The following is a 26,102-nucleotide window of genomic DNA, read 5'->3' as shown; positions in this document are numbered from 1 at the left end:
TCGTTACGTGATTGATTTTATCGTCCTGTGTTGACTCTTACTGACCCACCCTAATCAATTTGAAAGCTGGTGAAATTTCATTCCATTACTAAGATTATGCATTAATTTAAGTATTCTGTTCAGTGATAAATTGTGTAATTTGAAAATATTTCTCATACTTGTGAAGAATTATGCTTAAGTTTTGGCATTATCAAAGGACTGTTGAATATTCTGTCTTATTAACCTATCCCAGAAAGGACTTGGTAACAAAACCTTGCATACTAACTCAGGTACAAAGCATTAGAAAACAGGTATTAGTTACAAACAGGTATTAGTTATACTGATAATTTGGTAATGTTTGTAAGAAGAGGAAGGCTATAAATTGTTAGAGTTGTCTGGTTTAAGTTTCATAGCAGCACCTTAACCTCTTTTGTGTTGGGGGTTGGCTGATGTCATCCTTAATCCAAACTACAGCATTATACCAGTTACTAGGAAGAAAATTAACTCTATCCCAGCTGAAACCAGGACAACTGACCCCATCTTTTTTTTTTTTTCCATCTGTGGGATGTAACCATATCTTTAGATGAATTCTAATTCAGTGGTTTAAAAAAAACAGCATAAGAGAAGTACCAAGATGCTCTGCACTCAAAATTTCATTATTGAAGGCTAATAAACACTTTGAATCTATTTAAAGACTGTGTCACACTAAAATACTATATTCTTCAACGTGTTCTTTCATGGATGGGAATTAAGTTTACGTGTTTCTGAAGCAGTTAAATTTCTTCTTAAGAAATATCTTCTTCTCTGTTTCTTTTGACTTGATTGATAAAACAGTTATAGCCAAATTAGGATTACTTACAAATCCAGATAAATATTTGTAGTAAGCAAAGAGGGCATTAGAGTTACAATATCAAAAACACATGACAAAGAGGACATCTGAATTCCTGTTTCTCATTGCTGCTTGGTTGGCTGTATTCCATTATACATTCCATATTGTTTGTATAATCACATAAATAATTTCCAGTTTTTAATTTCAGTAGTATTGTAACATAAGCTGAAAGTAATTTCTGTATTTTCCAGTACCTTCTTCGAGTAAATTCCGCTCGCCTGCGGCACCGTCTCCCTTAGCCCTCCGACAGCCAGTGAAAGCGTTCAGTAACCATGGACCCGGCTCGGTTGCCTCTCCAGAAGCCGCACAGCTGTCGCACAGTAGTTCTTCACCAGGGCCTCTTGCAGCCCAGAGCTCAGGCTTGCCAAGCCCTGCCAGCAGTATTAACAGTACTACTCTTACCAGACCAGCAGGGATGAGGAGTGGTTTGCCCAGACCCAGTGCCCCTTCCATGGGGGGCATCCCAGTGCCTCGTAGCAAACTTGCACAGCCTGTTCGCAGGTGAGTCTCTGACAGGTAGACTTAGGTTGAAGTTTTCAAAATTAATTTTGTACACTATGTATTTGTGCTGCTTCTTCCTGCAGTTGTTATTTTGATCTCAAGGTGTTCAGAACAGAAGTGGAGACCTCCTTGTGAAGTATTTCCAAAATGGTTTTGAATCCAAACGGAGAGAAAAAGGTTCTTGTATTAAAGAGTGAAGGTGAATGAAAGAAAGTGAAATCAGTAATGGAAGATACTGAACTAAGTAAATAAAGTCTTAGTCTGGGCTGAGAAGGCAGCAAGAATTTGTCTGCATGTGTAAAAGTTACCAAAATATAGCTGGCAAGAGAAAATTCACTTGTGTGACACATTCTGAAGTCAGAACTACTTGCTTCCATAACTCAAGCAGTGGTACCATGGTGAGAGTAGTTTCTCTCCTTGGGCAGCTCTCCTTGGTGCATCTCCCAGAAGGAAGATGCACCAAGACAGAGGAGGCATCCATAGCATTTGCTAAACTTAACATAAAAATCACTGCAGTTAACCCACAGGATGAAACAGAATTTTTAGCTTAAACATAACTGTGCTAGCACTCAGCTACACAAGTTTTTTGATGTGTCTTTATGAAAACTACTGCAAGAGAGACTGAGTATTAACTGTGAATGCCAGTTTTCACTGAAGGTTTCAAGTAGAAGCTGACATAAAGAAGCAGTCATCCATGAGAAATACTAAGAATCTCCTTAAACAGAAGGGAAAAACAATTAGTTTCTAGTCCTGTAAAAAAAGATAAAATGGTGGTAAATAGCACAGTGGAAAAGTTCTGTTCTGCAGTGAGTGCTGGGCAGGGAAATGACAAATGACTGTCACAGCACTGACTGTTTTGCAGTTGGAGCCAGCACTGGTCAGCAGTATGGAACTTTGTGTAATAAAAAGCAGTTGTTTTGCTAGGAAGCTGCTGATAGTAGTGAAGTGTGGTTGTCCAAATCACAGCTTGTCTTACAGAAAAGTGTTTCACTTACTAAACTTTTTTTTTTTTAAATTGCCTTTTATTGTCTTTTTTTTCAAGTTTACATGTATAAGACAAAGGGAAACAGTCCCAGCTTGCACCGGAGGAGGTTTAGATCAGATATTAGGGGAAACTGCTTCATCAAAAGGGTTGTCAAGCACTGGAAGAGGCTGGCCAGGGAAGTGGTGGGGTCACCATCCCTGGAGATATGTAAAAGATGTGTAGATGTGGCACTCCAAGACATATTCTAGTGGTGGACTTAGCAATGTTGCGTTAATGGTTGGACTTGATGATCTTAAAGGTCTTTTTCAGCCTAAACAATTCACGGTTCTGTAATGCAGACTCTGTACACAATGCAATAATCAAGTTTCTACGAATGTCAGATTTTGATGTAAGCAAAATGTGACTGAACAAGGATTTGCCTGTTTATATACATCAGTGAAAAAATGGCCTATTTCAGGTGGAATCAGATGAAGTTTGCATTTTCACAGAGTATAATAGCAGTAAGTTTTCTGTCTATTTATTTATTTAGCCTTTTTTTCTGACATGGTAGTTGCCAAGATACAATACATATGACCTGAAACTGAAAATACTCTGGGGTTTATCTTAAGTAAACTGTATTGCAGAGAAGTAAATGAATTAAGTCTATATTTCAATTATTTATAAAATGTTTAAATTCTTATATACTGTAGGTAGAAACTTCAACAGTTATATATGAAACTGAAAAATATTTCATTTCGTTTTAGATCATTACCCACTCCCAAGACATATGGCAACGTGAAAGATGAGAGTTGGAAAGATGGCTGCTACTGATCTGCAAAGCTTAATGCAAAGTTCCAGTGCTCATGGATACTTCCTCACCAGGCTAAAAGACAGCTTGATTAAACAAACTGTTCAGATGTGACTCTTGGGATTTGTAAAAATTCCAAATCGCTCTGTCTCTAATTAGCACAAACTGGCAGAGATTATTATAAAGCAGCACTTTAATGACATCTAACATCAGATGTTTGGTGGTCATACAATCACTTCTACATTGAATTGCTATCAGTTCTGGGGGCTTTTTATTGCTTGCTAAAAATGTTATCAATATGAGCATTTATGAGAGTGGCCAATGTCTGGGCAAAAATGAATGAATGCCAAAGAAATGCCCATCTTGAAAAACAGCACGGATAACTATTAACGTACATTATCCAAAACTTCATTTTCAGCCTGTTTTAACTCAGCAGAAAGATTGGTGAATATGTACTATTGAAACAAGGCTACATGAATCAGAACTAATGTTCTGATTGCAGACTGCTACAGTGCTGGGGAAATACTGCTTTTAACAATTGTGTGAGATCCTGACTGGGGAGAGTGGTACGTATACCCTTCAGGAAGAATCAGCAGTTACTCTGGAGGATTAGGCAGAACAGGGGGTCATAGCAATGACTTATCATATCAGAAGGTTTGAATGTAGCAGACACACACAATGCAATAGTATAGATCACATCTTTCCTATGTTGACTTATTGGCTTTACATACTCTTATGTTTGATTGCCAAAAGGGCTTAGTTCAGTTGTACAATCTATCTAACCTTAAAAGTTCCTGGCTCAGGAAAGATGGCCTTCACTATTGTAGCCACATTTTTAACACATGGCTTGCTATTTGGGGAAAACTTTTTTAATAGCAGGTTTCCTTGCAAAAGAAAGAGCAAGTGATAATTTTGATTTGTTCTAATACCATACCACTATACTTGCAGCCTGCAGCAACTGTAAATGCTGATAGTTAAGGAGAAGGAAACACAACTATGCACTTGTAACATACAAATTTTAAGGAAATGAGTTGACTCTTGATGCCAAATGATATTCATTTAGGTGATGTTCCATGGTATGAGGGAGTTTTCTGTATCCTATTTTTTTACTTTCATCCATTTCTTAAATTGGTTTGTTTTAAATTGTAAATATTTTTACAGAAGATATTGCCCATGTAAGTGTGTTTAAATATGTACTTTGCCTTACATATGTGTATCTTACATTACTGGTAACAGAGTATGAAACCTGCTTTGTCTGTTTACAAGCTATTAAACTCCTCTGGTGACTCTGACTTACTCTAACACATTTTGCTCAGAACAACTGATGTATTTAGCATTGAACCATTGTTTTCTGTTCTGGAAGACATCATGCAAAAATCTGTAGCTAAAGTTGTATTGGGTGGGACTAGTTAAGTGGAAGGGATTTTGTTTGAAGGTTTTTCAGTATTTTGGATGTACAGTTGATGAAGTAAGAGAATGTGAGTGGTATATCCTTTGTGCAATGACTGACAAACACTACAAGTTGGATTGGACGGTAGGTAGCCTTCAACTGCATTAGTATCTGAGTTTGGGACTGCTGGTGTATTTTGCCTCCCACCACTAAGAGGATAACTAATCCTGAAATTCTAGCACTTGAATTTTAGGCCAACATTAACATATTCCTGGATGAAAAGCCATGCAATACTACTTGACTTGGAAGAAACCAAATAGGAAGGAGTGGAGACTAATTTGCAGCTCAAACTACTCAAGCAAGCTCTGGGTTGATGGGTGACTTCACACCTCAGACCAAGATCTGTGCTAAGACTTCAGAGTTGGGGTGTCATATATACTGTAATTGTCAGATTTCAGCAGAAACCACCTTTTACCAGTACAGAGCAGTACATACCACTAATCTAGCCTTGAGTCACCTGCAGGTACAGGGAATGGATGTCAGTATCTCACGTCACTGTTCAGCAGAAGACAGGACTAGATCAAATGTGCATATTCTCACTAAAGCCTGATTTTTAATATTTCAGCATTTTACAAATCAATGCTGCAGTCTTCACTGAAGAAAGGGGAATTTTAATTGGTGGATTTTATCAAACTTTGCTTGACTTACAAATTTTAGAAGTCAGTTTAGATGATGATATTGGGGGTTTTACCATGGCTGCATCAAACTTGCGTACATTTCCTTAAGTAATTCATCGCTTGGGTAAATTCAGCTTAAGTTTTATAGGGATTTTTTTTCTCTGCTATTCCCCCCAAAATACAGCAAATGACTTCCTGAGACGACAGACTGTTTGCTAGAAAGCCTTTGTGCATTACCAGTTCATTGATATCAGGAAATCATGGGGTTCTGTGTAGAGATTTACTGCAGAATTGTGGAAATATGGATTTGATAAAATAGTGCCTATGATTTACTTAACTTATGTTTGATATAGTAGTAAGGGTTTTATGAATGTGGATTACTTTTTGTGCCAACAGCTTGGAATTGATGTATGTGTGTAGGCAGAAGGATTTATTCTGCTCCCAAAGTTATTTAATTTTTTTTTGTGTTTGAATGTTTTTGTAAGTGTTAAAAGTGTAAAAAAATATATAAAATATTCTTACCACAAAATATTTCCTGGATCATTATTTTTACAATGAAATGTTTTTAAAAGCTTTTAGAAATGTAAAGGATATTATTTTATGCCTTTTTTGTTGGTTGTTTGGGTTGTTTTTCAGGAACTGTATTCACTTTTCCAGAGGTTGCCAGTATTGGCTTCTGCTCACTGTAATTCATGAACCGAGTACAACACTGTGTTTGGGTGAAATCTATGGTTTCATTGACAGAGGTGGACTTGTGCCTCTGCTTGGGAAGGACTGTGCATAGTTCAGACTTGCATGAAAAACTGTATTCTAAATTTTCATCCAGAGTGATTTGTATGGGCAGTTTGAAGTATACAAGTCTGCTTTTCCATTTTTTCAGGATTTGTGCTCACTTCAGACCACCACATGAAACAAAATTTTCATTTTGAAAATTCTTAAATTTATGCAGAAAATTGAGCAATGTAAAAGTGTACCTACTAAGCCCTCTTGAACTGGTAAGTACACATTTTATCTACCTTCCACACGAATGCCTCCATCTTTGCCTCACATCCAAGCAAGAAGTTAGTTTTGAACTTGGTAACTTTCCATAATGTGCATTTTGCTACAAAGCAATGGATGTAATAGTAATGTGAATGCCATCTTTGTCTTATCTTGGCATTAAGAAAGGCAAGTTTAATTCTATTTGGTAGCGACTTAATGTTAAATTTAACAAAAGTTAAGCTATAAACCTTCTAGTTGTTTATCCTAGCATAGTCTCCTACGTTGTAATTAAGCCAGTGGGTTAAAATGTTTCCCCCTAGTTTCCTGATGTATTTATGTAGAACTGGTTTCAGACCTGCTGCTTCTGAAAGGTATTTTTACTTTTTAGTCATGCAGTTAAGTACCATTGGCCCCACTCCTTCAGGAAAGTAGAGCAGTGTCAAAATCTGGTAATTAATAGCCTTTCACCCTTCTCTTTTAGTAGGTTTCTGTAACAAACTCTTCTATATTAAGCTGTTGTTTATAATTAGTATCATCACCATATTGCAAGACTGAAGATTAGAAATAGTATTTTTCTCAGTTCTCTTATTCTAAGGGAAGGTGTGACAGCTCCTTTGGGTCCTCGTAACATTTGATGTGTGTGCCCCTCTACCAGCCGGATTGCAGTGGTGAAGAAACATAAGTGATGAACATGTAAGGCGCCAGAAGACTGAAAATGCTTATGCTGCTGGTCTTGAGATGGCTGCAGAGTTTAATCATTTAAAACTTAGCTTTTTCTTTCTCAGAAGTGTTTGCATTAAAACAGGTATGGGAAATGACCATGTCAGCAGTATGTCTGTAGTTCTCCCTCTTTTGATTGGAATTGAACAAACTTTAGATTAAATTTTACTTTTTAAGTAAAACAAGCAAGATGTGAGGTTGCTTTGGTTTAAGTAACAAACCAGAAGCCCCACCTGCTCCTGACTTGCATTTATGCTGCTGTGCAGTCCGAGTCTGACACCTACAGGCAGCCTGTCTGTACTCATCCTGCTTCAGGAAGGTGAGGCTGGGACTCAGGTGCTCTCAGGAGCGTCCATGTTTTAAACACCACTGCCCAGTGAAGATGCTTTTGGCTCTAAGAGTTAACTGAAAGGAGCAAATTCCACCAGGCTCACTTTCCACAAGATATTTTTACAACTATTTTCAGCTGTGATACCACATAGTGTTGTGCTGTGTGTAACTGTCCTTTTTGCACTAAATGATAAATTCTGTTGGGACCACGTTAAACACTTAGAAGGACACAAAACATAACTGTAGTGATTAAGCTGATTTGTAGCTCTTCAGCACTTATTTAAAGGAATAGGTAACCAAAATGACTGCTTATCAGCAAAGTGATTTTTGAACTTGGTGCATCATCTACCTGTTACAAATGGAATTAAAAAAAAAAATTAGATTTGAAAACTGGAATGCCTGAGATCTCTATGCAGTGTGGCACTCTCAAGAGACAAAAGTAGACTGTATAAACAAAAGAAGATAGTTATATTGTAATTGAGCTTCTATCAGCAGCAGCATAAGTAGAGGGAATCACATGGTTGGAAAAGACCTCTGAAATCAAATCTAACCAAGTGCCACATCCAGATTTTCCTTCAACACCTTCAGGGACAATGGCTCCACCACTTCCCTGGGCAGTCCATTCCAATGTCTAATCACCCCTTCTATGAAGAAAATTCTCCTATGTCCAACGTCAACCTCCCCTGGCACAGCCTGAGGCTATGTCCTCTTGTCACTAGCTGACTGGGAGACCAATCCCCACCTGACTTCAACTTCTCAGGTAGTTGTAGAGAGCAATAAGGTCTCCCCTGAGCCTCCTTTTTTCCAGGCTAAACACCCTGAGCTCCTTCAGCTGTTCCTCATCGGACTTGTGCTCCAGACCGCTCACCAGCTTCGTTGCCCTGAAAGCAACAAAATAATGTAAATCCATTTTCTTTTGAAAATAGTTTTAATACCTTAAACAGTAAATACAGTAAATAATAGTTTTAATAACTAGTAGCAGTAAAGCTTAAAAGAGAGTGGCATGTGATGCCTCCTCCCCCAGCATCCTCTCCCCCTCCTTGCTGCTTTTAAATTATCCCTGAAAGCTTGCTTCCATTGGCGCTACAGCATGAGAGGTTCAAGACAGTACACCCGTTGGGGTGACTGGGATATGCCTTACTGAGAAGATGACTTTGTGGTCCGTTCCCAGTGCCACTCGGCTGCTGGTTATCATGCACAATGCACAGAATACAGACAATATATTCTTCTCCATTCTGTTCTTTTCCCTTCTCTTTGCTATGATTTTTTTGAGACTTGGAAAATTGCAACCTTTCACAGCCCTGCTATGACAGGCTGATTAAAAACCTCACTAGTGCAAACAGCTTGGTCTAATGTCAGACAAACTATTGGCCCCCCACCCAACACATGATCTCCAGAAGCTTGACACCAGCTACCTCCACCCTCCTCCAGTAACAAGGCTAAGGGGTTTTTTCATGGAATCTGTCTACAAAGCAAAGGGAAGGTGAATAAAGACACTTCCGTTCCACATTGTTCCCTGCCTCTGCCCTGCCCAAGAGAAAAAGATGCTTATTAAATGTGGGAGTAGGTCATCAGTGACTTGACTTGGGACTCTGTGGCTTTGGCTGCTTAAAGCCACAAAGATGATCAGGAAATAGCTGGGGTGTGATGTGTTGGTGGTGGCAGAAGAGGGGTCAGGGTAGGGGGTCAGCATACTGGGCTTTCCCCAGTCTCCTGCTCTTCCCAGGCACCCCACCTTGGCCACTGACAGATCAGCTACTGGGTTGGACAGGGTACCTACCCCTGCTCTAACACCAACACCACCACACTGCAACTCCCAGCAGTCTCCTCTATTTGGCTTATGGTGCTGTTCCTAAGTTGTTTCCCTTTAGACATTATCAGCAAACAAAACTGCACAACCCATTACAAAAGCTTAGTTATCTGACTGATGCTTACCTGCCTTTCACTCAGCAGGGTTAATACTACTGAGCAAATTTTACAGTTGCTGCTGGTTCCCGTGCTGCACATAAGTGCCAAAATGCTGCCAGGAGAAAGTGAAGCTGGACCAAGCTCTGGAATACAGTGAGTTTGGTTCCTGTTCAGGGCAGAGGGTAAGGCCAAATGTGCTGCTGGCTGACTGACCCCACTACATGCCAAATTAAAGGCAGTGTGAGCATTCTTGTTCAAAGCTGTCTTAATGGAGGGCAGCAGGACAGAGTATCTTGTGCCACCATAAATATATCTTTGTCACTTTCCTCCTTTAAAAATAAAAATTTTATTGAAGCACTTGCTACCATTTTGAGTCCCCTCTCAAAGAAAAAGGCAGTGGAGGGAGATCAGACAAACCCTCTGCTTTTCATGCTCTGCCTCAGTTCCTGTCTTCGTCTCCTATTTCTCAGCTCTATGGTCATCCATTTACCCCTACATTTACTCACCCAACTACTGAGCCCAGGGCAGGGTTATATTGTTTCTGTTCATCTGTTCCCCACGGGGCTAATGCAGACACAGAAAAGCGCTGTTAATGCCGCTTCAAGGGACCTGTCTTCAAAGGAGTTATGAAAACCTTGTCCTGATTCTCATCCCTTTAAAACCATGCCTATATGTCAGAGACAGTAACATGATACCACCTCCATCACACAGCCTCAGGAAAGCAGCCCAGGGCATCCCCCTCCATCCACAGCCAGCCTTGCTGGCAGGAACCAGCAGCTCCTGAGCCACAGGATGCCCCTGCCTGCACACACAGCACTGGCAGCAGGGTCACGGCCGCCACTCAAAACTCCTTGCCTGAGGCTGCAGCTGCACAGCTATAGCAGCCATTGGTAACACCAGGCATGGCTGCTGCAGGGCCAGCATGGTTGATTCAGTGCACACAGACCTCCTGGATGCCTGTGGGTGCAAAGAAATAATTCATTATGGTGCAAGAATGGGCTATAGAAGACCCACAGTTGGTTCCCTGCTCTGCCATACACTTTCAAGGAGGCTCGTTTATTTTCTTGAGGCTCAGTTCATCATCACTGAAATGACTCCCAGGCTTCCTGACTTGCATGCTGGGAGAGAGGGGCAGATGGCTGCTATTTAGAGAAAGGGGTAGCCAGTCAGTTCATATCTAGTCTGACACAGTGGGGTAAGTTAAGAACAGAAATTTGGTTGACCTCGGTTTATGAGCCCAAATGTCAGAGAGCAGATAATATCTATTGTAAATGTCAGAGTCAAGGGATTTTTATTTTCCCTTTAAAAGAACATCAACAAAGATTTAGTGACTATTGATGCTGCCATTCACACAGGCTCAGTATGAATGGTGCTGTCCACATACACAAACATACTGGAGAAATATTAAAGGGACTTGCTTAAAATCATGGATCTGGTAAAGCACCCAAGCCCAGCTCAGCCTTCTTCAGCAGTAAAGCAGCTTTTGGCAAAACAAGACTCAGATAGAATCTGGCAATTTCAGGCTACCTTTTCCAGAGCAGAACACAGGGGTTTCATTGATATGTGGTGGACTTCTCACCTTTACAATTTATCCCCATGTGAAAATTAGCCCAAGGGAGTGAAATACAATCCTCTGCAGGTCCCTACACCAGCCAACAGTGCCTCTGAGCTCTCCTGCTCAGTGGTCCATGGTCAGTGGAAGAAATGGAAAATTCCATTTACAGAGCCACCTCACAACTTACTGCTCAAGACTTGCTACTGTGTAGTAGGCTCTGCTGATTTTGAACCCTATTTCCCCGCCTTCACAAAGGTACAACATCAGTTTAAGACTCCTTTTCCCAGCCCAAATGCCTCAATGGCAGAACTGAAGTACAAAAAATAGGTGTTTCTTGTTAAGGAGCTCCAACCACGTACCCCCTTCAGGGCCTTGATTTAGCCTATCTCCCCCACTCCTCACCCAGGCCGTTTTTCTGTGCTGCCCTCCACGCTGAGGTCTCTCAACTGTTTTCATGAGCAGATTCTGTCTGTGTGCTCCCACTTTCTGCATCCTTCTCATTATGAAGATAATTAAATAATATTAATTACCAAAACAAGTCACTGAAATCGGCCTACCAGAAACCTTGTTTCAAAATTTGAAACAACTGGTAGGTTACATTTACAGCCCATTTATGCACTCTTTTTAGCCTTTCTATTTTTCTGTTGTTTTTGCCTTTTATTACTCTAATAAGTACTTCAGGGTTTTCTTTTTGTTCTTTGCTTCCTACCCAGGACTCTTCAGACACTAGAGGGTGATCTTGCTTCACTGTGCTTTCTAATCCGAAGTTTGGTCTAGTTCAGCTTCAATTCACCACATCGTTCTGAGCTTGCACTGAATTGTCTGTAAGGTCCTGAATATAATTAACAGCTGCATTTATGCCAGGAAAGCCCTAGTCTGAGGGAAGATGAAGCCACACACAGCTGGCCATAAAAACCACCAACCATTAGACTTTTTACTCAGTGTCACATAGGTTTAAACCTCCTTAAATTGTTTAGGATTTCAGAAATATTTTCCTACTGGTCTGGGTTTTTCCAGCTAAATGTGTGGCACCACACAGCATCATCTCAAGATTGTGGGATGCAAAAAGGCTTGCGTTGAGCTACTCAGAGATGGCATGGATTACACAAGCCATTGCACCCCTCTCTTCTTGCTCTTAGCACAGCATTCAAGCAGAGCCTACCCCCAGAGCAGCTCCTCTGAGTAATCCAAGTGCAGCGATGAGCCACCAATTCCCATTGGCGCGGCTGTGAAATAACTGGAGGGGTTGGGAGTCTGTGTTGTACCAGGACTCCTTCTGCTTTGGGGCAACAGCAGTGACAGCAAACTGATGCTGTTACTACTCTGCAACGGGGAGGATGGGTCAGTTTCCTTTTCTGCAGAGCCTGGCTTCTCAGGGCTTCCAGATCTGGGCATCTGATCCAAGAAATCTGCTGAGAAGAGCTCAGCTGTGACATGCATTTTTGCACAAGCAGCAGTGGAATTTGCACTGGTGTATTAGTGCTTCCTATGCTGGTTGGCCAACTGCTCTTACAGTTTGTTATGCCCTCAAAATCAAATTTTTGGTTATTTAAGGTCTTTCTAAAATCTTCTGAGTTCTCAGATAATATCTTTCATTATCTAATAAAGACTAAGATCACTGCCAAAAATGTCTTGAATGTCAAAAGGCCTGGTATGCTAACGAGTCCCAGCATACTGCAGGAACAGGGAGCAGCCACAAGCTTGAGACAGCCTCTTCACTTGAAGGGAAAATGTGCTTGGACACCCTTCCTGTGCCACTGAATCAAAGGGTTTAAAGAAGTCCTTACAATGAATTGCTGCTTGCTGGAGGAACCCAGCAAGCTGTCCTCCCTGTAGAGTCTCTCTGGGAGCAGAATTCATGTGTCTGTAGAGACTGAAGGTGATTGCTCACCTATGGCAGGTCCTACAGAGGGTCTCAGCAATACCACTGAAACACTTCAAGAAACTACAAGTGAAAATTGATTCTGTGGATGTTTGGCAGTGGTAGAGAAACAGAAACTTTTTTGTGATGAGGGATCACACTGTACATGCTGCCTCCTCAGGAGTACGGTACCAGTTGGAGCTTAGTGCACTTGTCCCCAGTGTGCAGCTTTGCCACTATTTCCAGCATGATCTTAAGCAAATGAATCACTCCCATGTATAACTTTCCCACCTGCACATGAGCATGATAATGTAATGACCCTAATGTATCTTTGCACTTAATAATAAACTCTTTGGGGATGGGGAAGGTCCCTTCCCTAGCTAGTTTTGCATTTGCACCTTGGATTTGGGGCCTGGATTTGTTTAGACTTCTTGGTGTTAGTTTGAAGCACCTTGCTTTTCAAGAATATGTTTCTGTATTTTCATGGGAAGGGATGACTGTTACCTCCTGTTCATCCTCAGCTCCTATCCTGCGCAGGGCTCCCATGCCTGCAGGGGTTTGGGCAGGGGTTTTTTGGGTGGACTTTCCCTCCTGGGCCTGGGGTTACTGCACGGTATCGCTCACACCTGGGTGGAAACTGAGCACTGATACCCTACAGATGTCTGTGGGCAGCTACTCCTTTGGTCCCAGTTGGCTTTGATTTCAGCAGCAAGAGTCTCCTATTGATACTTCCTCAGCATTTAGACTGCCCACGTATATATGGGTAAAATATATGTTTCAAATATTTTATTTAGAAATTATATGCTTTTAACAGTATGTATTAAATAAATATTATATATTTATTTACATTATTTTAATAATTTGATATATTTTAATATCTTAAAATGAATTCACTAATCTCTCTAATATTTTGCTTTCTTATAATGGACTGAGCAGAGGAAAGGAGCTCTTAAGGTGGCCCTTTTGTGTACATTTTTTCCAATCCTTTGTTTTTCTTTAATTCTTCCACCCTGAAAGAAGGGGCTGATGGCTTTTTATTCCTTCCTCTGACTATCCAATCCCAAACAGCTCTGTCCAAGGCTCATTCCCTGGCAGGCAGGATGCAAGATGCTCCCAGTTTAATAAAATTTGCGAGCAGTTCAGGACACAGACTTCACTTCTGGGCTGTGAACCGCACCTGACGTCTCCAGCTGGGGCAGATCGCTGCGATCCCCAACGTGCTGCCAGCAGCTCCAGCCGCAGGCGCAGTCACGCACCAGAGAGACGTGAGGTGTTACTGGTACCGGCAGGTGTCACCGCGGAAGACGAAGGGCATTTGCACAAGGTACCAGACAACCAGGTAACCAGGGGCCAGGAGGAGCCTTGCAGGGTCACCTGGTCTCGCTGTGCCACCCCAAAACGAAGTCAGCAGCTGCAGCTCACGCTGCTGCAGAGATGTTTGCCTGACATTTCCCGGGAGATCGCTGCTGCCTGCCTGGACTATCCAGCCTTCAGCACCACTGCTTTTATTTGCCCCATCAGTATCTAATCCAAATGTCTCTCAAAGCAGTTTAAACCCATTGTGCTTCTGCGGCGTTGTGAGTTTACTATAAAGAGATTACTCTCAGCTAGTGGTAGAATGGACACCCCAGATACAAATATATATTCCCCTGGTTTCATACCCAGCATTTCTGCTTAGGCACCACAGAAAGGAAATGAAAGATCTTGTTTATGAAGACATTCATGCTTTCATCTCTCTGGCAAATCAACAAATATACGAAGCCCAGAGTACATTTGCCTCATCTGCAGTGACATACAGGTTCTACTGATACCATGGTTTATTCAAAAATGTTCTGTTTCATCACAGTTTTAAAAGTGCACATGACACTGTGTCAAGGTTATTTTCATAGGATTAATATACAACATTAGCTAAGGGAAGTACTAAGCGATGCCTATTATGTTTGAGATTTATTTCTCCCCTTTTCCCTGAGATATTTTTCTAGACAGCTTGTGAGCTAATTTAGGTAATGGTGCACCTATTTTGAAAGGCTTTCTTATTTGCTGATCAGCATTACTGATACTAGTTTTTAATATTTGGTAAAAATTTGGCAGCAGGACAAGAAGCATTTTTATTCTATGGTTATGCAGTTTCTAACACAAAACAGCTGTAGCCCACATCCAGGCACCTTAGATGCCATGATACAAATGGCTGGCAACTAAGTGCAAAGATATTTTTTGTGTATAACCTGAGATACAGAATATTGATGCTATTAACTCCTATCATTCCCATGGGGCTCATCATTAACATCCCTTTTAATACAGAGAAAGCTTTGGTGGGTGAGTAAAGAAATTTTTCTTTTGGGTGTCTTTCTTCAATTAAATGGATATTCTGTGCTATGAAGCAACTGCTAATGTAGAAGTTATTAGTTTTATTTATTTATGCATTTTTTGACAACTAAATTAATCTGTGGGACAATATCTTGGTGTCATTTACTCTTATCTGGCTTTTTTTGCAAAACCCAAATTATGGATTGTATAGGGACAAAACCACATTTGTGTTATCTACCTCCACCTTACCTCTCTTGATTTATGTCCCTAACCCCAGGTTCCTACATAGCAAATTAAGAGGGGGCTGGGACCCTCAGTGGGTGATGGATGCCAAGTAAATCCAGCTGGACCTGGACCTGCAACTGCTCATCCATCCTAAAGCCCCACCATTCACCAGGTTGTGCACATCCCATCATCACTGTGCTCTCCAGCCTTGATGGCACCACTGTCCTTCACATCCATCAGGGTCCCCCACACCTGATGATGCTGAGCAGGCTGTGATGCTCTCAGGCAGAGCTGTGACATCCAAGACATGCCTGTTTCTAACGTCCCATGACCATCTGCCTGTGAGAGCCTGTGCAAAGAGATACCTGCACCTGCAGTGCAAAATATCACAGACTCTTAAATCTGAATCCAGTGCTTTCAGAGTCATCCTCATCTCACCTCCTTGTCCTTGTCTGATGGGGCAGCATGCTAATTTTGGCTCCTCTGGACCAATGCATGCATTAATCATTAGGTCATTTATTACGACTTTTCATCTTAATCTTGATAATACTCCAGCTCCAGGAAAAGATTAAATGACAACAAAAGGGAACAGTGAATGAGGCAGACTCCTTTCTTATTTGAATCTGGGTAAGGGTACACCACACAAAGGCATTTATTTGCTTAAAGAAAAACTTGCTGCTACTAATTGTTTTACAGTTGTAGGGATACAACTGCCTCAACAACTCACTGTCAGCAGTCAATTTACAAAATTATTCTTCAATGATTCCCTGATTTCATCTCTTTTCATGGACCAGAAGACCTTTTCTAATGGGATGGTTGGCAAAAGGCCTCTTCATTTAGAAGGCAGATCACGCAGCCTTATACACTTAGTTCTAATTATGAATTATTGGAACATTGCGACCTGAGGCATCATGCACTTACTTGTTGATTAATGGCCTTCAGACATCTTAAAAATAAACATGGGGGAACACCAAGTGCAACAGGAGGATTTTATCTTAATAATTTCTGCCCTTGACTGCTAACCCAGAGCTTCAGTGAAAGGATCTGTTCCCATACATTCAGAGACTGAACACCCAGGGGGACACAAAGGACACAGCACAGCTGGGTAATGAGGCTTATGTTTGTTTCCCTTCCACACCACTTGAATTTAATAAAACCTCAGAGACTCTAAGTTGCTTGGGAGAGAGCACTGGCCCCAAAGCAGCATAAATACAGAGCAGGACTGGATGGAAAAAAGCATCATTAGGAAGAGGAATCCATGAGAAAAGGGGGACAGCACTCCCATGAACAGAGAAATCACAAAGACAGCAGAGAAGAGGAGAGGCAGACGCAGCGCAACAGAGGAGGGTGTCTGGCTGCCTTTGCCACCTCAGCCAAGGAGAAGGCAAGGATGATTTGATGGGATCTCAGCTGTAAGAGGAGACAACAGAGATGCAGTGATGACTGCTGCTGAAGAGGAGGGGAAGGGACATTTATCTGATATTTTTGCACCCTGAAATTCAGACCCTGGGTCTGGTCGAGGATGCTGCCTGTGGGATAAAAGATGCTGATTATTGTGGAGATTTAGCAAGCAGGATTGAGCAGCAGCAGCATGCTAAGGATAACACAGAGGAGAGTTTGAGATAAACAAGCCCAAGATGAGACATAACGGTGCTGAAATGGGGCCAGGTGTCACACCGAACAGTAGCAGAAAAGCCTGGGAGCTAGGAAAGGCAGGTCTGTCCTAGTGCTTCTGCACTACAGACAGCTGCAGGAACAATGAACTAGCAGGAAACCCATGGCTCTTGTGTGTTCACTACCTACATGGTACAACTGCACTCTGCCTTTGTGTGAAACACAAGCAGTTTGGGGCAGGAGCAACCTCAATCAATCGGCACATCCTCACCAAAGTAGTTTCTGCCTGTGTCTGGCTGGGGAAGTTTCTTAGGAAAAACTTAATTGCACAGATCTCAATGCTTCGTCTTATTTCAAAAATGTATTTTCTCAGCTGTTTAGTGACCCAGGCTCCCCAAAAATATAAATTTTTTAAAAAAGAAAAAGTCACTTGTCTGCTAACATCTTACAACTGCTGCCTCCATGAAGGTGGGCTATGGGTGGGGATGACAAAAGGTGCAAAGTCCCCTCTGTGCTGCTGCTCTTGAGAGAGACAGTGGGAGACAGGTCCTAGTTCAGCAAAGGATCGGGTGACACGTCCTTCCTAGCACAAAGATAACCATGGAAGAACAAGAAAAAGCAGCAATATCTCTGCACAACTAGACTCCAATTCCTAACTCTCCTAAGCCACAAAAGTAAGTGCTCTGGATCTACATTATAAATATGATCAAGCATATGCATTTCATGGAGTTTACCACATAATTACCCTAAACTGCATATAGGGGATCATACAATACATGTTAAAGGAATATTTTAATTCAAGGCAACAGCAAAGACTTTTCTTTTTCCCATGGTAAATGATTATTGCCCTATTAAGTCTTTAAATTTAATTTTATTTCTATCCATAGCCTAGGTGCATAGCAAATAAGGTAGAAATGAAGGGATTGTACATCCTCTGGAAATCAGAAACTACTCCTGCTAGGTCTCACCTGAGCATCACTTTCACAGCAGTATTTTGTCCCAGCCTCTTTAGTAGCACCACTGCCTTAAGGTGCTGACTGAAAGCTTTCCATCCTCCAGGACTATCCTTTAAAGGCCTCTCTTCCTCTGCAAACACCCGGCACAGCTCCACAGATCAGCTGGCACGGACATGCAGAGAGGCATGACTTATGGGAGGGTGACGCCACTTCCCGCAGAGCCAGGCACAGCACGCAGGAGCCAAGGCGGGAGGAGCGGGGAGCTGACACAGATATTAAGCTGAAATGGGAAGAGCAGTAAAAGAGGGGGTGACCACACTTTGCTTTCTTACCCATCCCCATTGGCTCCTTTTATGGAGTGCTCATAACTACAGCATGCACACACCTGAAGTGCAACATGTTTGGGATTTAGGCTTCCAAGTTCAAGACTCTGGTTTACCCTTAACTCACCTGGGATTTGCAAACCAACCCTTCTTGCTTTAGGGCACGCAGAGAGACAGGCGTTACAACAGCACACATCAAACCTCCTCTTGCTGCCCCAAATTCAGCTCAGTGAACAACACCTGCAGCGACTTCCCTTGGGGTGTCACCAAGGGGAACTCACTCCATAGACACAACGATTGCAATTTTGCAGTAGTCCTGGGCTATGCCGGATGCTTTTAATCTCTGTCAGGAGAAGCAAGTGATTGAAACAACATCACACAGTGTGCTGAAGCAGTCACTAACTGGGCAAACAGCAAGGTTGCTTTGCTTATTCCTTACAGTACTATCAAAATCCCTTACAAGTTTATCCTCTATTTTTCACCTTTGATTCTAGTTGAATAAAGGGAAGGCACAGAAATCCTGTTATAAAGGAGCAAACAAAATTCCTTGGTTTTGAAGGACTTCTGCCTCTCCAGACTGGCTTATAGCACAAATGGTCTTCTGTGGAAATCAACCCCCTTCTAAGAATAATAGAAGGCAATATTTTTAATAAAAGCTACAAACTACAATATTTCAGTAGTCTTTCCCTCCTTCTTCTTGCTCTTGCTAACTCTTATCCTTTCACCCATTTTTCAACAGAAGGACTAACAAGGAATAATTGAGAATGATACACGATCAGGTTTACTTGCCAAGTCTTTTTATACTCAAATATTCAATTTGTGGCTTCCAGTAATAGCAGGGTAGGCAGTATCCTTTCTCTTGCCCTCCACAAAAGAAAGCAGAAAGGAATTATCCATGGATTTAGATTACACTGAGGTGTTCACTATGTGTGAGCTGGCTGCCTCACAGCCAGATGCTGCAAAACTACTCAGTATCACTCCAGACTCCAGACTGTGCTTTCATGATGACATGTCAGGGAAGCCTGCAGCAAGTTAGAGACAAGAACCATGCTCAGCAGCAGGTACAACGTTTTTTCATTCTAAACACTGCATGTGAAAATATGCAGGGTACCCACCTGGGGTGGAGGTACTTTCTGGATGGACAATTAGCAACACACATCGTCTGGGTTCAGAGTTGGCTTTCCCTGAAGGCAGCCTCACTGCTCGTGTTTAAACCACGAGCTGAACTTTAATTTTAGCTGATAAATTGTAAGAAAAATCTCAAGAGGTCCTGATTTGTTGCGATGCATTCATGACATTTTCCCACTTCAGTGTCCCTTGAAACTGAAGTTTATGCTTAGTGGGTGGGCTCTGAAAGAGCCTGCATCTGCTTCACTGTATCCAGGGATACTGGACTCCTCCTTTAACTGCCTGCACCATAGGTGCCACACATTATGATATAAAAGTATCTTCCCATGACCAGCCCTGCTGCAGTGGGGAGCTTGGGGAGTGACGGTCGGAGATAAAGCAGGAGGCCTGGCTGTGCCCTTCCCACCTGCTCAATAAGCAGCCGCCTTGTGCTCGCACAGTGGATCCATCCTGAGTCTGCCACAGTGATCCCTGGTCAGCCACACCGCAGGGAACTGCCTGGGCATTTCTTACAAACCAGGGAGGGTATGATAAGCAAATGACCTCCATGTTGTGAAGCCACATACTGGCTGCATGACAGATGGAATAAGATATAACAGTGGTAAGACTTTATGAAGCACAGTAAATGCACTGCAAGTACTTTTCTGCATATGCAAACTGGAAAATTAAATCCAGAGAATACTGTTGGCTCAAAAAGCCAACCAGATCCTGAGCTCCCCTCCTCTAGAGCCCAAAAGTATGAATGCACTAAAGCAATCCAGATCCTATTTGGTCATTCAGCTCTGATGACTCATCTTCCCTGAGCTCTCCTTAGGCTAATGACAAGGAAGCAAACACAGGCAGAACAGTATTGAACTTGGCATCATTTTGGCAAAGTTGTGTACCTGGGATTTTGTCACCAGGTACTCCTTGCACTTCTTGTGTCACCTGTGCCCCAAGAAAGAATCAAAGGTTTAATAAGCAAACAGTCTGTTTTTCTTTCAAGCCACCGATAATTTCTACTCGAGCCCTGGGACAGCCTAAAATTTTCCCCAAATAAATGCTTAAGAAACTTGCTGTTTGATGGAGCTTAAGGGAAGCAGCCAGTCAGAGCAGCTCCTGTAGGCTCTCTCCTCAAATCCGGTGTGTTCCCCTTGAGCTGTGACCTGAAATGCTCCATGCAGAAGTAGAGCCACACACGAAGTGCAGAAGCCAAGGGGCAGCCCCTGGGGATGCTCTGTCCTGAATCAGCTACCCTCACCCAGGAGTGGTAATGTGAAGTGGTGGCTGTGACCCCTCTAAACCTTGTGGGTGAACAAGGAAGAGTTACATTCCTAAGATGAGGCCAATAGCAGTGCCAAGAGTGAGAGTCACCAACATATCTCCTGCCCTCGGAAGCTGCCCTCCTCTCTCAAGAGCTCCCGCCCTTGTGAATCTAGTTGGGCATTCTATACAGCACTTTACTTCTGAAGGAACAGAGTGACACACAATTAATAAATGAAAAGTAAATGTTGTAAGCACAATTTTATGACTGAAAACAGTTTAATTGCCCCTGGATGTGATTTTTGGGTGATGGACTAGATTTCTTACCCCGGTTTGAATATTTGTGTGCCTGTGGGCTTTCCTGTTTCCTTCATGCGTACTGACTACCCTTTAAAAGGTATCACCTCTGCTTGCAAGTTTCTGGGTCCCACCAGCAGAAAGTGCTGCCTCCTCGACATCAAAAAAGGCCTTTCCATCCTTCTTCACACATTCGAAACCTTCGCATCAACAGCAATTTACCTGGAGGGGGAACGAGCTTGGCAATCTCTCAGCAGAGGGATCTAGTGCTGCCCACACACACCGGGTGACACTGCGACGCTAACTGACCTTTTTTAATGCCGACGCCAAAGTAAATCCTGTGATACCTCAGGTCCTCCGCTGGAAAGGTCGGTCCCTGCCGGCTCCAGAGGCGGGCTGCCGGGGGTCGCACCGGAGAGGGGGGATGCGGCCGCGAGCCTCCGCCTGCGCTTCCCTCCGCCGGGGCCGGGCGGCGCTGGCGGCCGGCGATGACCGCCGTCGAGGCGGCAGCGAGACACCGCCCACGCCGGGGGTGGCCCCGCGTGGGTCCGGGGACGCGAGGGCGGCGCCCGCAGCAGACAGGCGGTCAGGGACCGCGGCCGCTGCGCGTCAGCAGCGCCCGGAGAGCCGAGCGGAGCCGGGGAGGGATGCGGGCTCCGCCGACCGCCGGGGCGAGCCCTCCCGGCGTCCCGCACTGACGGCTGCCCCGCCGCCCGCGCTCTCCTCCGGGGCTTGGCGGGGAGCCGGCGGCTCCCCGGGGCCGCGCAGCCCATGGCCAGCTCCGCGCAGCCCCCGGCGGCGGCGGGGAGCGGCGGCCCCGACGGCGGGTCGCTGGCGGGGGGCGGCGAGACCTTCGGGGACCGCTCCCTCAGCCAGGGCCTGAGCGTGCTGGTGGGGCTGGGGCTCTGCGTGACCATGCTGGGGCTGGGCTGCGCCGTGGAGTTGGGACAGCTGGGGCAGCAGCTCCGGCGGCCCGTGGGACTGCTGCTGGCGCTGCTGGGACAATTCGTGGCCATGCCACTGCTGGCCTTCCTCCTCGCCCTCATCTTCGCCCTGGACGAGGTGGCGGCCGTGGCTGTACTGCTGTGCGGCTGCTGCCCCGGGGGCAACCTCTCCAACCTCATGTCGGTGCTCGTCGACGGGGATATGAATCTGAGGTAGGTGCCCCGCTGCCCCTCGCCTCCAGCCGGCCGGGGGCTGGGGCTGCCCCGGGACGCGGGGAGGGTTCGCTGGGCACCTGCCGCCGGTGGAGCCGGGACGGGCGGGCACGGCGCGCTGGGAATCGCCAGCACTGCTCTCCTGCCTCTCCCGTGGCGGATCTTACATGAGCCCCGACACACGCCTCCTGCCTCCTTCCCTAAAAAAGCTTGCCTGCCCGCGCCCTGGCCAGGGCAGGGAAAGGGGTGGAGGATGGAGAGGGTAGAGAGGAGAGAGAGCGGGCTCTTGCCGTGAGAAGCGCCCGGCCGGCTGCAGAACCCTCTTCCAGCGGGGGTGGGGGTTCGGGGCTGCCCCCGGCCAGACGGGCAGTGATGGGGCATTTCTTTGGTTCCCCCGGCGCAGCATTATCATGACGGCCTCGTCCACGTTGCTGGCCCTCTTCCTGATGCCCCTCTGCCTCTGGATCTACAGCCGCTACTGGATCAACACGGCCGTGGTGCAGCTGCTGCCCCTGGGGGCGGTAAGCCTGACGCTGGGCAGCACCCTGCTGCCCATCGGCCTGGGGGTGCTCATCCGCTACCGGCACCCCCGCGCCGCCGACCTCCTGGTCAAGGTAGGCACGGCGCCCGGAGGGGAGGAGGGCGGCCACGCTGCGGGGGATGCCCGGGGACGGCGCCGGGGACGGGGGGCCGACGGCAGTAAGCCTTCGGGTCCCTCCAAACCGATGTTAGTCTCACACAGGCATATTCAACTACTTAGGTAGAACACAGGGACTTACAGTCTTGAAATAAAAGGGTGGGACAAAGAAAGCGAGGGAAAGGGCGGGTTACCTCCTATCGCAGCGCACAGGAAAGGAGGGCAGCGTGCTGCTGCACCCTGGCAGACATCCTGGACCCTGTAGCAGAGGCATTCCATGACATCCTGCTTGCTCATCTCCACTCTTGCTGCACCCAGGTCAGGCAAAACCAACCTGCAGGTATGGCCACACTGCCTTAAAACATGCAACGAAATTAGCTTAATTGAGAAAGGAAGAGTGAGGCACAAGTCCTGACTCTTGTTTCCCAGCAAGTCATCCCAAAGCAAAATGATGGAGGCTGACCTCAACCTGTTCCTTTCCGGGGATATGATCAAACGCCACCAAAATCCCAGGCGAGGAGAAAGTCTGGGAAGGGCAGTGCAACCATGTTTTGCAGTTTAGACTCTTTAGCAAGCCTCTACCTGCTGCGCTTATCCTTTTAAAATAATAACCCTGATGTTGTTTATCAATGTCTGTATCTGTTGCCAGATTTCCCTGTGGTCCCTCTTGGTGACTCTGGTGATCCTGTTCATCCTGACTGGGACCATGCTGGGCCCAGATCTGCTGGCACAGATTCCTGCATCTGTCTATGCCATTGCAGTGCTGATGCCTCTGGCAGGGTACGCCTTGGGATACGGCTTAGCCACAGTCTTTAAAATGCCCCCACACTGCAGGAGAACAGTGTCTTTGGAAACAGGGTGCCAAAACGTCCAGCTCTGCACCGCCATCCTAAAACTCACCTTCTCCCCGGAGCTCATAGGGAGCATGTACATGTTCCCCTTGCTTTATGCGCTTTTTCAGTCAGCAGAAGCGGGACTGTTTGTGCTGGCATACAAGATGTACGGAAGAGACAGCTACAAGCAAGATACACTTGGTGAAGAAGAAGACACCGATATTTCGTACAAGAAACTGAAGGAAGAGGAGGTAGCCGATACTTCATATGGCACAGTGACCACAGAGGAGCACAACTCCATTCAGATGGAGCCGACTCAGACGGCGCTTTAGGCAAGACAAAGAGGTAACTCCCCAAGACATGAATGTGTGTTGTGCTTGCAACCAGGCTGGGGCTGTGCTTGCTGCTGTGCAAGCGGAGCTGCCCAGCCTCCATTGTTTCTCCAGCTGCTCCCATTGTACAAGGTGATATGTGTTTATTACCGTGACAGTTCTACTTCCTCAAAAATAAATGGGGGGGAAAAAAAAAAAAAGAAGGAAAAAGTATTACTGCAACACAGACCAGTAACTGTAAAACTTCATGTAAGGAGACTGCTGCCTGGCTGAGTGCAGCAGGAATGGGTAGAAGGAAGGAAACAGTGTTCTACAGAGTCAAAGCCAATTCAGCGTCACTATGGATGACAGAAAAAAAACCACGTCGCGCGTATTTCTCTGTGCCTCCCACCTGCTGTAAAAGCATTGTTCTCATTGCTCTCACCACAAATACATGGCGAAGCCGAACCAAACCCGTGTTCTCCGCTGTTTAGTCCCTTGGAGGCAATTAACAGCCGCGCTGGCTGGTTCAGCTGGGGAGCTGTGAGGAGGGTGGGGGATGGCCCCGCACCAGGTGGGGATGGGAAAGGGCGGCAAGGCCGTCGCCCGTAGGGGGCGAGGGAAGCCCAGCCCCTCCCCGGGGGTATTTAAGGCCGCCTTCCGGGGGTTGCCCCGGGTCCGGTGCGATGGCCGAGAAGGAGATGGCGAGTTATCTCTACACCGCCTACCACCCCTACTCCTACCGCTACCCGCCGCCTAAGGGCAAAGGAGGGGCGGCGGGCGGCTGGCGGCCGCGGGGCAGCAGCTACTTCTCGGGCTACGGGGAGGCGGCCGCCGAGTACTTCGACAACTACCAGCGGGCGCAGCTGAAGGCCATCCTCTCCCAGGTCAACCCCAACCTGACGCCGCGGCTCCGCAAGGCCAACACCAAGGAGGTGGGCGTCCAGGTGAACCCGCGGCAGGACGCCTCGGTGCAATGCTCGCTCGGGCCCCGCACGCTGCTGCGCCGCCGCCCCGGCCCCGCCGCGCCGCGGCCCCGTGAGGCGGAGCAGGAGCTGGGCAGCCCCGCCACCACCAGCACCCGCGCCGTGCGCTTCCCCCGCACCATCGCCGTCTACTCGCCCGTGGCGTCCCGCAGACTCACCACCTTCCTGGAGGAGCCGAGCCTGGAGCCGGAGCGGCGGCCGCAGCAGCAGGACAAGGCGGCGGCCGTCGAGGAGGAGCCGGCCGCGCTGCGGGAACAGCGGGAGGCGGAGGCGGCTGCCGTGAGGGCGAGCTGGGAGAAGCCCCCCGCGGGTGGCACCGAGCCGCTGGGGCAGCGCTCGGCCGAGCCACTCGGGCAGCGTTCGGCCGCCCCCCCGGAGCCGGCGGTGGAGGCAAGCCAGGAGGAGGCGGCAGAGGCAGCCGAGGCAGAGCCAGCAGAGCCGCCAGCCCAGCCGGCAGAGCCGCCGGCCTCACCCCAGAAGCGGCAGTCGTCGGCGGGTAAGACCCGCCTGCGCTTCCAGGTGAGTGTCGGCCGCAGGGGAGCACAGCGGGGCCGGGCTGGCCCGGGAGGCGCCCGCACCGTCGAATAACGTTGTCTCCGGCAGTTCCTGGAGCAGAAGTATGGGTACTACCACTGCAAGGCTTGCAACATCCGCTGGGAGAGCGCCTATGTGTGGTGCGTCCAGGGCACCAACAAGGTAGGGCCGGCTCGGATCGCCCCGGCGCGGGCTTCTCGCCGCCGCCCGTCTGCTGACCCCGGCCTTCCCCCCAGGTCTATTTCCGTCAGTTCTGCCGGACCTGCCAGAAGTCCTACAATCCGTACCGCGTGGAGGACATCACCTGCCAGGTAAGGGACCCCTGCCCTGCCCCCAGCCCGGCCACTCCCGGGCTCGGCCGCCCCCGCTGACCGCCGCCTTCTCCCTCAGAGCTGCAAGCAGACGCGGTGCACCTGCCCCGTGAAGATGCGCCACGTGGATCCCAAGAGGCCCCACCGCCAGGACCTCTGTGGGAGATGCAAAGGGAAACGCCTCTCCTGCGATAGCACGTTCAGTTTCAAATACATCATCTGAATGGGATGGTTTTTTTTTTGTTTTTGTTTTTGTTTTTTTTTTTGTTTTTTTTTGTTTAGGGCTCTTCTAGAAAACTGCAAGTAGAGCAGATGTTTTTGTTGGTATTGTTGAAGGTACTTGGTGGGATGTAGCTAGGAAAGCATGAAAATAAAAGTATTGCAAAGCACACTGGAATGATCAGGTGGGTTTGTGCCCAGCTCTAAGGGTGCACGTTGTAAATTCTGTAACTTGCATAGATGACAAGCCTTAGAGATATATTGTAAATCAGTGATGGCCTTGGAAGCAACTGACTCAGGACCTTGTAGACTCTTGGGTGGAAAGGGTTTCTGTTACTGCTCCTGCTCTTGAACTAATCAAACACTTGAAGTTAACATCAAATTGACATCTGCAGTAGGTAGTAGACCATCATTCATGAACAAAATACCTAACAGGATTCACTTATTTTGCATACCTCT

General features: G+C 46.1%; 3 protein-coding genes across 4 annotated transcripts in view; all 3 read left to right on the top strand.

The window, feature by feature from the left end:
- The window catches only part of SLAIN2 (SLAIN motif family member 2), a 39,779-nt gene extending 34,042 nt beyond the window's left edge, over positions 1–5,737 (top strand). For both annotated transcript variants that reach the window (XM_069014166.1, XM_069014165.1), the window contains 2 exons: positions 1,060–1,369; positions 3,098–5,737. In XM_069014166.1, the coding sequence (XP_068870267.1) occupies positions 1,060–1,369; positions 3,098–3,164 (377 nt within the window). In that variant the 3' untranslated portion in view covers positions 3,165–5,737. The remainder of the gene's footprint in view (positions 1–1,059; positions 1,370–3,097) is intronic.
- Positions 5,738–21,297: 15,560 nt separating this feature from the next.
- Positions 21,298–24,056, top strand: SLC10A4 (solute carrier family 10 member 4). Its single transcript, XM_069012169.1, has 3 exons — positions 21,298–21,812; positions 22,216–22,426; positions 23,099–24,056. The coding sequence occupies exons 1-3, from the start codon at positions 21,427–21,429 to the stop codon at positions 23,612–23,614; spliced, it is 1,113 nt and encodes a 370-aa protein (XP_068868270.1). The 5' UTR covers positions 21,298–21,426; the 3' UTR covers positions 23,615–24,056.
- A 217-nt stretch (positions 24,057–24,273) lies between these two features.
- Positions 24,274–25,813, top strand: ZAR1 (zygote arrest 1). Its single transcript, XM_069014164.1, has 4 exons — positions 24,274–25,098; positions 25,183–25,275; positions 25,350–25,424; positions 25,504–25,813. The coding sequence occupies exons 1-4, from the start codon at positions 24,280–24,282 to the stop codon at positions 25,645–25,647; spliced, it is 1,131 nt and encodes a 376-aa protein (XP_068870265.1). The 5' UTR covers positions 24,274–24,279; the 3' UTR covers positions 25,648–25,813.
- The last annotated feature ends 289 nt before the right edge of the window (positions 25,814–26,102 follow it).

Source organism: Aphelocoma coerulescens, chromosome 4 (genome assembly GCF_041296385.1).
Source record: "Aphelocoma coerulescens isolate FSJ_1873_10779 chromosome 4, UR_Acoe_1.0, whole genome shotgun sequence".
Lineage (NCBI taxonomy): Eukaryota > Metazoa > Chordata > Aves > Passeriformes > Corvidae > Aphelocoma > Aphelocoma coerulescens.
This window is presented reverse-complemented; position numbering and strand designations above follow the sequence as displayed.

Excerpts from the sequence above, each read along its gene's own strand:
- SLC10A4 (XM_069012169.1), top strand. The coding sequence starts at position 21,427 with ATGGCCAGCTCCGCGCAGCCCCCGGCGGCGGCGGGGAGCGGCGGCCCC. Across the intron at positions 21,813-22,215 it reads GACGGGGATATGAATCTGAG|CATTATCATGACGGCCTCGT; the intron begins GTAGGTGCCCCG and ends CCCCCGGCGCAG. Across the intron at positions 22,427-23,098 it reads CCGCCGACCTCCTGGTCAAG|ATTTCCCTGTGGTCCCTCTT; the intron begins GTAGGCACGGCG and ends ATCTGTTGCCAG.
- ZAR1 (XM_069014164.1), top strand. The coding sequence starts at position 24,280 with ATGGCCGAGAAGGAGATGGCGAGTTATCTCTACACCGCCTACCACCCC. Across the intron at positions 25,099-25,182 it reads AGACCCGCCTGCGCTTCCAG|TTCCTGGAGCAGAAGTATGG; the intron begins GTGAGTGTCGGC and ends TGTCTCCGGCAG. Across the intron at positions 25,276-25,349 it reads GCGTCCAGGGCACCAACAAG|GTCTATTTCCGTCAGTTCTG; the intron begins GTAGGGCCGGCT and ends CCTTCCCCCCAG.